The 13,860-nt window shown below is 40.4% G+C and overlaps 2 protein-coding genes across 4 annotated transcripts; one reads left to right on the forward strand and one right to left on the reverse strand.

Moving 5' to 3' along the window:
- Positions 1-159: 159 nt before the first annotated feature.
- On the reverse strand, positions 160-9,267 carry ABHD13 (abhydrolase domain containing 13). Of its 3 annotated transcripts, none has more exons than XM_030036373.2 (3): positions 9,132-9,267; positions 7,398-7,433; positions 160-2,894 (listed from the first exon to the last, which is right to left on the reverse strand). In XM_030036373.2, exon 3 carries the CDS (start codon positions 2,857-2,859, stop codon positions 1,846-1,848), a length of 1,014 nt encoding a protein of 337 aa, XP_029892233.1. In that variant the 5' UTR covers positions 2,860-2,894; positions 7,398-7,433; positions 9,132-9,267; the 3' UTR covers positions 160-1,845. The 3 variants fall into 3 exon arrangements, with proteins under 3 accessions (XP_029892233.1, XP_029892232.1, XP_029892231.1); XM_030036372.2 differs by having other exon boundaries at positions 7,398-7,429; positions 9,132-9,256; XM_030036371.2 differs by lacking the exon at positions 7,398-7,433 and having other exon boundaries at positions 9,132-9,242.
- A 75-nt stretch (positions 9,268-9,342) lies between these two features.
- LIG4 (DNA ligase 4) lies at positions 9,343-13,402 on the forward strand. The gene is made up of 2 exons (XM_030036370.2): positions 9,343-9,458; positions 9,778-13,402. The coding sequence occupies exon 2, from the start codon at positions 9,794-9,796 to the stop codon at positions 12,527-12,529; it is 2,736 nt and encodes a 911-aa protein (XP_029892230.1). The 5' UTR covers positions 9,343-9,458; positions 9,778-9,793; the 3' UTR covers positions 12,530-13,402.
- Positions 13,403-13,860: the final 458 nt, after the last annotated feature.

Genomic DNA, 13,860 nt, shown 5'->3' on the forward strand with positions numbered 1-13,860 from the left:
ATATGTTTATTTAAAAAATAAAATAAATTAAAAAAAAATCACATTTAAGTAAAAATGTATCACCCTATCTACAAATTGCTGACAACTATTACCCATGTGTACATAAGACTTGTAACTCCATGTAATAAATTTTAGGAGGCATAACCATTAAGGCACCAGTTCAGGAAAGCAGTTTTATTCAACCAGAGAACTTAAGCACAAGCTTAAAATACCACTGTCCACCAGGAAACAGATTTTAAGTGTGTGCCGAGATGCTTTTCTGAATCAGGACAACATGGCAGAAAGTTTTATTTAAAAATTTCAATCCAAAGGGCAATTGTACAGATTGTGTGGAACGTTTTCCACAGTTCACTCTTCCCATAAAAAGTATTTTGAAGAGGCAAACTATCAGCTGCAGCAAATGAGAAATTAAACCTGCAGAAGAGATCTAAACAGCCCCACACTCCAACACGGACTAAGCTAACAGCATACAACTTTAATATGACTACCTAGGAAAAGGACTCCTAAAACCAAAACACAAACAACAACAAAACAACAACAACAACAAAAAAGAACCCCAACATTCTCTCAATTTAAGTACTGCTGGCTCTGAAATGGTGATACTAGCTTCAAAAAATCCCAGCAGAGCTAAAGAAAACTCACTTCTGCTGAAGCCTAGGCTACTTCCACATGGTACAACAGAACTGTAAAAGACTTTTTGCAAGCGAATGGGTAAAAAGTGTTAAAATAAATGTCGTCTCTTTCAGACTAACTAAGCTTAGGTCTACTAAATTTAATGCACTAATCCTTTTTATTATCCTTACTATAACAACTGTATACATTAATCTCTATTCATGTGATCACTGGTAATTATTTGTATTTGTTTCTTTTGGAGGTATAAATAAAGGGCACAGACATTTAACTACACCAGCCTAAAAAAAAAAAAAAAAAAATTGAACACAAATACATACTGTTACCTTGTATGACACTCCTTTCTATCAGCACCCACACTGCCTTGGGAAATCCCACCTCAAATGCACAAGCATACTAATACCAACAAATAGTTTGCCTGTACATTAGTGAGGAGCGCTTGGGGCGGAAAGGAGGTTAGATCACACTGCTGTCTTTTTGAAGGTTACTTCTGTTTTCTATAAAGAAACTGCCTGGGCAAAATCCTGAAGCCATAATGTTTAGGCATGTACAACTTTCGGGGCACTACTGTAATACAAATAGTAAAATGAAAACAGGGAAAGTGTCTTTTCCTCTTCAGTTGCAGTCTGAAATATATATATGTGTGCATAACCGTAAAAAACAATAATAACCCAGGATAGTATACCTGCAAGTATACTCTACCATTAATGTTATTTTATATTATTTAGCACATTGAAGACTTCCCACCTTGCATAATATAAAATTTCAAGGAATAAAACACTAATCTCATGCATGGCACACTTCAAATAAACTCTAAGAGAAGCAACAAATCATTGTGCTAACCATGACTGTCCAAAAAGCTCACACACACAGCAGTGAGTACTGAAGAGCCTCCTGTTGTTCTAAACTAATACATTCTGTACTACTTTTGTAGCAGGTTCCTTTAAGAACATCTGTTGTACATATCAAACAAATGGAATATATGGACAGAGATACCAAAAAGTGTGAGAAAGACATAAAATGGTTCATTTACAATGCTGCAAATGTAAAAGTTATCTGGAACATCTTAATAAAGCATCAGACCTTTCCAAGTTTAATTTCACTCTTTAGGCAAGTACAGACATGACATACATTTAAAAATGGACATTCTTTTACCACTTTTCACAAATCAAGGTACAGTGCAGGTACCTGCCCCCCCCCAAAGAAGAATATCAATTATATTATTGTTACGTTAGATGACGTTTTCGCCATTTCTTCAGGGGAGTGACTCTTTATTACTTCTTTGATGAACTGTTCGAGTGCAGTGAAATAACCCTGGCACTGCCAAGTGTCATTATGAGTTCCATCAGGAAATATTGCCAATCTCTTAGTCCGAGCTGGGGATAATTCATAAAGTTGCTTCATCATAACTGGCGGAATTAACTGGTCAGACAACCCAGAGATGAAGAGAGAAGGCATTCTGCACTGAGAGATTTTTCTGTAGGACAGGAATTTATTTTTGTAGCACCATAAAGGAAGATATCTCATTGGAAAGAAAGAAAACAAAGTGCTGGCCATGTATGGGATGCTAAGAAAGGTGTTCTCCACCACGATGGCAGAAATCCTATGGGAATTTTCAGAAGCTAAGTGAATAGCTACTGCTCCCCCCAAGGAACGGCCAAAAAGAAAAATTTTTGTTTTATCAAGATCAGACCGAGTCATCACATAGTCTAACACAGCCTCAGAATCTAAGTACAAACCTTCTTCACTTGCTTCTCCTTCACTTTTTCCATACCCTCTATAATCGACAAGAATTAAGTTTACTTTCAGGTTTACCAGCATTAACAAAGCATTTGGCAACCTGTGGCCAATGTTGCCTGCATTCCCATGAAAGTAAATGATGGTTGGAGAATAAGCTGCATTGTCCCCTGTGTATCTCAGTAGAATAAGATTGAGAAGAACTCCATCTTTGGTTTTGATAAAGATATTTTCATGTGGTATACCAGTAGGCATAGGAACATAAAGGCGTGATGAAGAGGGCTGTTCAGGAAAGTAAAGCAGCACATCCTGGAATTTATATAATATACCCGCTATTGATACAAATATTAATATAAGTAGTATAACGCCTCCGTACAAGTGAAAAGTTACTATCAAGAGTAAAAGACAAATACGGCAGAGACTCCAAGACCAGGAAGCCAAAGCTAGTAGCCATCTTTTAACAAAGGTCCAAAGCATCCATGACTTTTCCATTGTAGAAGTCAGTGATCTTTTACTCCAAGTAAATCCTGCAAAAAAACCCAAACATATATTCATAAATATTGGGGAAAGAAAAAAAGGAAGTGATTCAAGCATTCGTACTTGCAGAATATTAATGGCAAGTCAACGCATTAAAGCATAAACATCAAACTTGGTGGCAAACTCCCTTTGAATTTTTGGAAAGCATTCAGCTCTGTAAAACAAGCAGAAAAGCAATCATAAGGAAAAGGCTTTAGAACTCTTCAAAATCCCACTTACATTACTTCAGCAGGCAAGGTCCATCAGTAGCACTAGAAAATTGGTTGACTGGGACTATAATAACTTACACTTTCCCTCAGTCTTCCCTACCAACCAACAGAACGATACAGACCATATCACCAGTTTGTCAAAGTTTCCCATATAAGTAATTCTAGAATCCAGAGAACAAACAAAAATAGCCCTTATTTCCAAGTTGCTATTGATCAAGGCCAAGAAGAGCATTCAATAAGCCTATGCAGTTCATTCTGCAACCAGTGGAGGCTCACAATGCACACCGGGTCTGCTCTTGTTTAGTGGCTGTCTTTCAGAATCTTGATCAACTGTGATTACAGAGCAACACGTAAACTGGTCAGAAGAGACTCCTCTATAGTAAGATACCACATTGTAGTTACAGCAAAACAGCTGTCATAAATGTATTTGGATTGGTTCTGATTTGTAATGATGGTTTTCCACTATCAGATCAGTAATCCATAGTAAATCTTCACCTGAATGAGAGATTGTGTCATCATACTAGACCACTGAACACAGTCAGCTAACTGCATTGTTCTCTGATCAATGAAAAGCGCAACTACTGAAAAGTCCAAATGTGAAAACAGACTCATGACAAAAACATACACACAGCATAAAACGAGGAGAGTGATGTTAATGATAATGGATTAAATCTTCTTTCCAACCGTAAGAAATAGTTATGTCTCACAGCATACACAGAATCTCTCACATTACTCACTGCTGGGTTCAAGTGTAATATGGAAATAGGCAAAACCTGCCAAACCTACATGAGAACTACAGTAACCATTCAGTCACCACTGAGCTGAATACCCATACTACCTGGAAGTGACAACACAAGCTCACTTGTTTAAGAACACTTTAAGTTATATAGCAGATAATAATTACAGTTTAGACACACTCAAAGTTATAACCTCCTAAAATGATGTAGTACAGTAAGAAGCTGAATTAACTCCAAAGGAGTCTGACATGCAGAGATGCATCCAAGCATGCAATTAAGTCACAGGACCCACACCAAAATAACCTGCATGGCCTAATACTAATGGAGAGGGCTGCCACTGCACGAGCCCTCTTGGTGGGATCTCATGATAAAAGGTGACCTCTGCAGTCACAGCCTTTGCACTACAAATATGATACGCACCCAACACGACCAGGAAAAACTGCCGTCTCTAATTATTTTATGTGACAATTAGATATAAATCAGAAATAAATCTGTTACATCTTAAGATTCACATATTAACCAAAGGCAACGTGAAATTACGCTTTTACATAGTGCATCTACTCCAAATATGTAAAAGTGGTAAAATATAAAGTAGTCTAGAGAGCAGCAGTTATTCCAACTTTGTTCTCTTACATTATTTACGAGCACATGTTCAATATCCACATCCAAGTATGCACAAATTGTCTATATGAAGATTTAATTCTTGTGATCCATTTCTCTAGTAAAGAAGTCACAGTAATTAGGAGACACAAAGTAGATACTTTAATTTGTAAGAGAAAGTCCTAATGAAGTTGACAAACTTTTCCTGCACTACATTTCAAGACTATAAGAACATTGACAACGACACAGTAAAAACACTCTCCTTATGTATGCTATTCAAAATTTTGCTGACTTTCTTACAAAATGAGAGACTCTAAAAATGCTTTCTCAACAAGACATTCACAAAAGAGTACAAGACCCATCATTAAAAACTACTACAAACCAAAGAAGTCTCAAAAAATCTTACTTAAGGTGATTAAGTTTTGCAGATGGCTATGCCATATACACTAAGGATTGCTATTTGAAGACTGATGCTGATTTTATAAGCCATGTTACTTTCATTTGTGCACTGCTTCTATTTTCATTTCAGCAGGATATTATCAAAATGCTATACTACTGAGATACTGCTGCTGTGTGATTACTTCTGATACATACATAAGCATATATAAAAACTTTGGTACTGGCGTTGCAAAACCAATGCATCCTCCAACTAGAACTCAACATACAGTAGTTAGCAGGAAGGGTAAACTACACAGCCATAAGCATTTCATACTCACCTACATATTTAAGAAAAGCTGACTACTCTGCACTAATGAACAACTACATGACTATTAAAGTTTTCTTCCCAGCTATGTGAAACTTCACTAGTTCAGTCCATACTGCAAGACTACACACACACACAAAAAAAAACACCTCTCTTCTTGGTCTTCATTTCCCATTACTGTTGTGCTGGATGGGAAGTTATAAAACTTTCAAACAGTTTACAATACAACATCTTACGACCCAAAAACTCTATGTTGAATTATGAAGAGCACATGTTGCGATTCTCCTGCATCTTTAATTTTTGTGACTAACAGGATGCCAGAATAATCACAGAAAGGCAGTGGGCATAGGGAAGGAAAGGGAGAACAATATATTTAGACTTTGATGTCTGAGCTGGTCAATCTGAGAAAGAGTGGACTCACCACCTGGACAAGCCTGTTTCTCTTTCTAGACAAGACTACTTCTGTTCCTAGACTACAAGAACCACTTACAGACTTGCTCCATAACTGCCTGATGTCCCAGTTAAGGCAAGAAGCATGCACCCCTTTACGTCTTCTAAAAGAGAACTTTTAGATTAATTCCTGTCATCTGCAAATACAACTGGTTAATTTTGTTTTTAATGGCTGACTGTTTAACATGATTATCTCAGTTATATTACCTTGTACAGTTAGAAGTATCACAGCTCTACAGAGAGATGGCATGCAACATCATCCATGTATTACAGATGGAGACACTGGCACCAAGGGAAATCAGCAGTTGGCCAGTGGCAGGCTAGTGGAAGTTCTGTTTCAGCCAGAGAAATAAAGTTTCTCTACAGATTTCCTTTTCAAATCTCCTAGATAAAACATTCACCCCTTGGAAATCATTCTGACTTCACTAAAAAAGCCCTTGGTTTTTTTTAAGGGACATTACATTGCAGCACTGTCTTTCAAGTAATTGTCATAACTTCGCCAATGACAAGGCTCTCCTATAACAAGAAGTCACATCCCATTTTACAGCATACACAGTAACAGTATTTTATAACCACTGATTATTTAAACTAAGTTAGAGGCTATGAAAACAAGCACAAGGAGATTTTTTGGTTTTTTTAAACTTGTCATGAAAGTCAATGTCTGTGACAAATATACAGTCACCAAGAGCAGAACCATATAGTTTTATCTGGTAGATGTCTTCCTAGGTAATTCTTATATTAATGGAAATTCCTACATAAGCTGTTCTTGTTCTTAGCTACTCTTACTACTAGAAAATATTTCTCAATACTTAACAGGAAGGGAGACTTATTAACTTAAATTCTCTACTTCTAGTTCAATGTTTATTGACCTCCATATACGTAACCTACCTTCAATTTCTCCAGACTACATAAACTCAGTTCCTGTGCATTCTCCTCCCAGATGTTGTTTTCTTAGTCACAAATATGATCAGAGGTCTTTCCTCTAGCATCTATCTGCTTCACATTTCCTTCTGTCCCTCTGATAATGGTGCATTAGAAAGGCTAGCCTTTGTGAATGCTGGCGGTTCCTACCAGTGGTTTTTTGATGATGCTTGTAAACTTAAGAGACAAGTAGAAGACAATATTGAAATACAAAGTTCTGTCATGGAAACCATTAACACAGAAGAACAGCAATGTGGCCCAATTCAATGTTAAGACCTAATGAAAGTAAGGCTTAGCTAGACTGCTGCTGTGCCTTTGGCTTAAAGGCCATTAAAGACCAGTTCAGTTTACACAGCCACAGAACTGTACTGCCTCTCAAAACAGAAATGAAATTTCTAAGTGATGAGTTTCAATTTTATGCCACAGGGATATACACATATGTAGATACGCACACACACATCTGTATCTATACATCTCCACTGCTGAATCAACCATCCAGGAATTAATGCAGGCCGGTATGTTCTATCAGATGAGCTACAGATGCCATAATTAAGTAACTGCTGAAAATATATATCACTCATAACAATAAAAATTCTGAGGAAAAAAATAAAGTCTTTATGATCAAGACATTTTAATAAAGTTCTGCTGTGCCCTAATGCTACTCTTAAATGGTTAATGTCATTATCAGCTGAAGATCATAAAACCCCAAGTGCATACTGAAAGTACTTGGGAAAAATTTTTCATTCATTTTGAACGGCAGTTGAAATTACTCTTGGATTTGCCACAAATTCTGTCGTATTTTTTGACTTTGTCTACATTTTTAATGTTAAAAAGTGCTATTTTCATACACTAATCACATTATAAAACATTTACCTTTGGATGCAATGATTTCCCAGGCTTCATCTCTGCCTGAAAGACAATTCCCTTTATGAACTTTGAGTAAAATTGCTTTTGAATTACACACATTATTACTGTTTGTCTTCAGTTACCTGAAAGAAAATTAAAAAGTGATAACAGCCAATACACCTAGAAGTTACATCTGCTTTGCTGATGAAACTGTGCATATCATATTCATGCTCCTCCTATGAAGCTCAGCTCGTTTGAAACATCTGATAAACTTGAAACCAACATCTTTTAACGAAGTTCAAGAATCACGTTGAAATGTCCTAGACCACACATACAACACACAGTATGAAACATACACAGTGCGTAACAACAAAGTTACAATAGATTTACATTGCCTCCTTAAAGTTAACTTTCAGCACATGAGCAGCCTTAAAGTTAGTGCTAAGAGCAGCATTCAGGTGTTTAATGGCTGCTTTCTCGTTAAAGAACATTAAAACAAACAAACAAAAAAAGGCATTTTTAACACTCACTGCAATCCTTCAGATTTCACAGTTTCAAAACAAACAAACAAACCGAGGTATTTCTTAAGAACACAGAGAAATATCTGAAGACACCTGTTTCGTTCTACTGCACTTCCTTCCCCTACACTCCACCTCCTCCAGACACAGACAAGATTTACACAAGCCTTACATTTACTCATATTTATTGAGAAGACTTCTGTCAGTAGAAATGTTAAGTCCTCAACTGTAAAGAGTTCATTTCAGAGAGGAAACTAATTTGGAAAAAACCCTACAAGTTTAGTAAGGACAGGAAAAACACACTTTCTTAGTACTAAAATCTTACAGACGCGCTCATTAATAAAAAAAGAAAAAAGCTTAAAAAAGCAAAGTAGCTACTCCTAGCCAAGGAAAAAGCAGAGTAAGAACAACTAAGTGTCAGACGTTTAAGGGCTCTGGCTTTTAAAATCAGCGAGCCATTTGTCCTACTTATTTCAGACAGCAAACTTCCACAGCTCTGCATCAAGTGGTACGTATTCATAGCTGAAAGTGTTTTCCCCTTAACTTTTCTTATACTTCTCCTCCCAACTGACAAATCTTAATGAACCTTATGAGCACGTCTTGAATTGTGACAGTAGTGTGTAAAAAAACACAAACCAAGGGCAGTTATCATGTTAAAACCTTAGCCTTCGAGTGAGCGTGGGCTCCTAAAACTTATCACTTTCCAAGCACGTTAAATTACTCCCATTTTCACCTGAAAGAAACAACCCTGCTCGGCCTTTTCCAGGCATTCACTCGGCACATTAAGTGCCGCTAAAGCTATCGTCACCCGCCCCACCTTCTACAAGCATCCCCCCACACAGAAATTCCTGCACACGGCGGCGGGCACAAGCGGAACGCTACAGCAAGGTCCCGCCGCGAAAGCCCTCCCAGGCCTTGGCAGGAAGGCGCCTAGAGGAACTTTAACCAGCGCCGTCCAGGCAGCAGCTCCTCGGGCGGGACGTGCCGGCGGAGGAGTCGCAGGCGCCCGCGGGACAGCCCCCGCCGGCCGGCCGGCCACCCCCGCCCGGGCAGGAGCCGCGTTTAGTCCCGGCGAGACCCCCAGCACCGACTCAAAGCCACGTCTGCCGGCCGCTCCCCCCCCCGCCTCGGCCCGCCGCGGACCTTCCGGGGACGGCACCGGCCCACCACCTCCCCCCCCCCCGGCTCACTCCCCGCGGGGCCGGGCCCGGCCTGGCCCGAGGCGAGGCGAGGCGAGACCCACCCGCCGCATCCTCCCGCGCTGTAGCAGCGGCGGCAGCTGCCGCTGTCGGTGCCTCCGGCCGGCGCGGACCCCGACACGCCACTTCAACCTCCGCTCCTTCCGAGACGGGAAGTCGCGCCCGCCGCCGCCGCTTCCGCTTCCGGGTCCGTCCGCCTTCCTTTTTCCCCCGCCCCGGGCTCTGCCCGCCCTTCCCCGCCGCGGCGGTAACTGCGCAGGCGCGGCCGCCGCCACCGCCAGCATAGCCGCCCCCCCCCGCGCGGCCGCAACCACCGCGCCCGGGGGAGGGGCACGGGCTGCGGCGTCGACGGGGTGCTCCTCCGCTTCCGCGTAAGTCTTCTCGGGGGGCGGCCGTTCCCCGCTGCCCCCCGCCCCCATCTCCCCGCTGAGTCCGCTCCGGGGAGGGGGCGGCCGGTGCGGAGCGGAAGGGTCCGTCCGTCGTTCTCCCCCCCCCCGCCCCCGGGCGGTGTCCGTTCCCTTCCGCCCCGTGTCCATGGCAACGCCGTAGCGGTGCGGGGCGGGGAGCGGCCGGCCCGCAGCGGGGCTCCTCGGCCGCGGGGGGCGGCGGGCGGCGGGGACGGGCAGTGCCGGCGGGGAGAGCGGCGGCGGTTTTCTTTCTCTACAAATAGATGCTTTTTTTTGTTCTTAGTGAAAAACGGACCCCGATGGCTTCCGCGCACGCTTCGCAGCCTTCAAAGAAAACGGTGGCCGCTCACGTGCCTTTTGCGGATCTGTGTAATACTCTGGAGCGAATGCAGACGTGTAAACCTCGTCCGGAGAAAACCAAGTATTTCAAGGATTTTCTGGACTCCTGGAGAAAATTCCACGGTGCTCTTCATCAAAAGGAAAAGGACGTCACAGATTCTTTTTATCCAGCTATGCGACTTATTCTTCCGCAGTTGGAAAGAGAAAGGATGGCATACGGAATTAAAGAAACCATGCTTGCGAAGCTGTATATTGAACTGCTTAATTTACCAAAAGATGGAAAAGATGCTGCAAAGCTGTTAAACTATAGAACACCTGCTGGCTCACGTGGAGATACCGGGGATTTTGCAATGATCGCGTACTTTGTGTTAAAACCTAGGAGCCCGAAACAAGGCAGACTGACAATAGAACAAGTCAATGAACACTTGGATGCGATAGCTAATAATAATGCTGCTAAAAACAAGGGTCTGTTAAAGAAAAGTCTTCTTCAGTTAATTACCCAGAGCACAGCACTGGAACAGAAATGGCTCATCCGCATGATTATAAAGGATCTGAAGCTTGGTGTTAGTCAGCAAACTATACTTTCCATTTTTCATCCTGATGCTCTTGAATTACACAACGTCACAACTGATTTGGAAAAAGTTTGCAGACAACTGCACGATCCCAATGTCTCACTTAGTGATGTTTCTATCACGTTGTTTTCTGCCTTTAAACCAATGCTTGCTGCTATTGCTGATGTCCAGCAAATCGAGAAACAAATGAATAACCAGATATTCTACATAGAAACTAAGCTGGATGGTGAGCGTATGCAGATGCACAAAGATGGAGATGTGTATAAATATTTCTCCCGAAATGGGTTTGACTATACTCAGCAGTTTGGCGCTTCCCCCCTTGATGGTTCGTTAACGCCATTTATTCATAACGTATTTAAGAGCAACATACAAAATTGCATTCTGGATGGTGAAATGATGGCTTACAATCCTGAGACGCAAACCTTTATGCAAAAAGGAAACAGATTCGACATAAAAAGAATGGTGGAGGACTCTGATCTGCAGACCTGCTTCTGTGTGTTTGATGTATTGATGGTTAATGATCAGAAGTTGGGGCACGAAGTACTAAGCAAAAGATATGAAATCTTAAGTAGCGTATTTACTGTGGTAACGGGCAGGATACATGTTGTACAGAAAAAAAGTGCCAGAACAAGAAAAGAAGTAATTGATGCTTTAAATGAAGCAATAGATAAAAGAGAGGAAGGGATTATGGTGAAAGATCCCATGTCTACCTACAAGCCTGACAAACGTGGGGAAGGCTGGTTAAAAATCAAGCCGGAATATGTCAATGGACTGATGGATGAACTAGACCTTTTAATTGTTGGTGGTTATTGGGGGAAGGGCTCACGTGGTGGAATGATGTCTCATTTTCTGTGCGCTATTGCAGAGACGCCCCCTCCAAACGAAAAACCTACCATTTTCCGCTCTTTTTGTCGTGTTGGCTCTGGCTATACTATGAAGGAATTGTATGATTTAGGTTTGAAACTGGCTAAACACTGGAAGCCCTACCATAGGAAGGACCCTCCCTCTAACATCTTGTGTGGAACTGAAAAACCTGAAATGTACATTGAACCTTGCAACTCTGTCATCGTTCAGATCAAGGCAGCTGAGATTGTTAACAGTGATGTATACAAAACTGACTGTACTTTGAGATTCCCCCGAATTGAGAAGATAAGAGAGGACAAAGAATGGTACGAGTGCATGACTTCAGACACGTTGGAAGATCTCAGAAGCAAAGCAGAAGGGAAGCTGGCATCTAAGCACCTTCATATGGATGAGTATGATGAGCCACAAGAGAAAAAAAGGAAAACTGTGTCAAAGGTGAAGAAGGTGATTGGAATAGCTGAACAGTTTAAAGCTCCTGATCTTTCTGGTGTAAACAAGGTTTCAAATGTATTTGAAGATGTTGAGTTTTGTGTTATGACGGGAACGGGAAAGTACTCAAAGTCTGAACTGGAAAGCAGAATAGCCGAATGGGGTGGCAGCGTGGTACAGAATCCGGGGCCAGAGACTTACTGTGTCATTGTAGGAGCTGAGAATGTCAGAGTGAAAAACATCATTGCTTCCAACAAATACGATGTGGTGAGGGCGGAGTGGCTCCTTCAGTGTTTTCAAACCAAAAAGCTGGTGCCTTGGCAACCGGCCTTTATGATTCACATGTCTCCTGACACAAAAGAACATTTTGCTTGTGAGTATGATTGTTATGGAGACAGCTACACAGCAGACACAGATGTTGCACAACTCAAGGAAGTGTTCTCAAGAATGAAAGACAGTAAGGTGATGCCTTTGGACGTGATTGCAGAGTTAGAAGAGCATTATTCGTGGAACAGCTGTCAGCTCAGTATATTCAGAGGAAACACTATTTATGTGGACTGTTATGCTGTTGTTAATGAGCCTAGAACCAAAATCCATGGAACAACACTATCAGTTAGGGCTTTGGAGCTCCGTTTTTATGGTGCAAAAGTAGTCTCTCACCTTGAAGAGGGTGTCTCCCATGTTGTTATAGGAGAAGATCATTCCCGGGTAAAAGAGATGAAAGCACTCAGAAGAACATTTGGGAAAAAATTTAAAATTGTATCTGAGCTGTGGGTAACACAGTCAGTGGAGGGAGGAGTCCTGAAGAATGAAAATCAGTACTTAATTTAAAATAGTTTTTAAGCTTGGAGCAAAAGCATTCTTGTTGGCACGATTGGACTTGGATATTATGAGGTTGCCTTACATTTTTTGTGTGTTTTCATGTCTATTTAAAGCTGGCTCTGGCTAAAGGATAACACTGTGTTGTTGAAATCGGAGGAAGGCTTTTAATTATACTGTTGCGGAAGCAAGAGGATGCTAAGCTCTTGGAGGAGAAAAAAAAAAAAACACAAGATAAATAATGTAAACCTTTTACTTCACAAACAGGTCTCAGGAGAGATCTAATATTTTATATAAGAGAATTCCTAGCTTTTAATAGTGCTTGCCTCCATTGTTCAAAATGGAGACAATAATTTACTGTTTTATGGAGAGTCTCCTATTTAAAATACTGCTTATTTATCAATTTACAATCACATTCATGTTTTTGTGGAATTGTTTTGTGTATATTCCATATGCTATAGAATTCAGTAACTTATAAACCTTGTCTGTACTATTTTAATTTGTTTGCATTGGTTTTAGCATTACGCCCCACACAGCCTCAGTAGCACTTTGGTTTTAGGACATTGCATTGATCTCGTGTTTCTTTGTGTAAATAACAGTTGTAAAATAGAACCTAAACTTCTGATTGAAGTGCTGATGAATTAGTAGTGACCTATATATCTGTAAAATACAAAGCAATTACTTAAAAACTGTAATGACCTTCTATGCTCATTACAGTTGCAGTTAAACTGTGAAGTGTGACAGGGCAAGGCTTTTACACTTAATTATCAGTTTATCTTTCAAAAAGTGTTTCATAAGCTATTTCAGTAATGTGGGATTAATTTCCAAATATCCAGTTCAATGTATATTTTTTTCAATTACTAAATAAAATCTATTTTTAAAGTCTGTCTGGTTTTGGTTTTTTTTTTTTTTTTTTTTTTTTAGTGAGAGGCAACTCTTTTGAAAAGCACAAAACTTAGTTTCCGATTTTACTCTGTTAGATAATTTATGCATTAACTTTGAGGAGAGAAAGGTTGAGGCCTCAGTTCTTGTTACGTCAATACTGGTATGAAACAGAACTGCTGTTGGGCTGATCACACAGAACCCATTTTTGGCTGACTTGTTTCTTCAGTGCTTTTTGTGGTTGTGTTCATATAAAAAATTACTGTAAAAAGAATTGGGAAGTGTTATATGAAAGGCTAATTGGAAGGAAGTTTATTCTTACCTCTTGTAGTTGGTGTAAACATTAGGAGCTCCCTTATTATTTGAAATATACTAAATAGGTAAAATGTAATAACTACTTTTCTTAAGCTACCATATAAATTGCTAAAAAGCAGAATATTTTTTGTATACATAACATAGTA

Source organism: Aquila chrysaetos, chromosome 14 (genome assembly GCF_900496995.4).
Source record: "Aquila chrysaetos chrysaetos chromosome 14, bAquChr1.4, whole genome shotgun sequence".
Lineage (NCBI taxonomy): Eukaryota > Metazoa > Chordata > Aves > Accipitriformes > Accipitridae > Aquila > Aquila chrysaetos.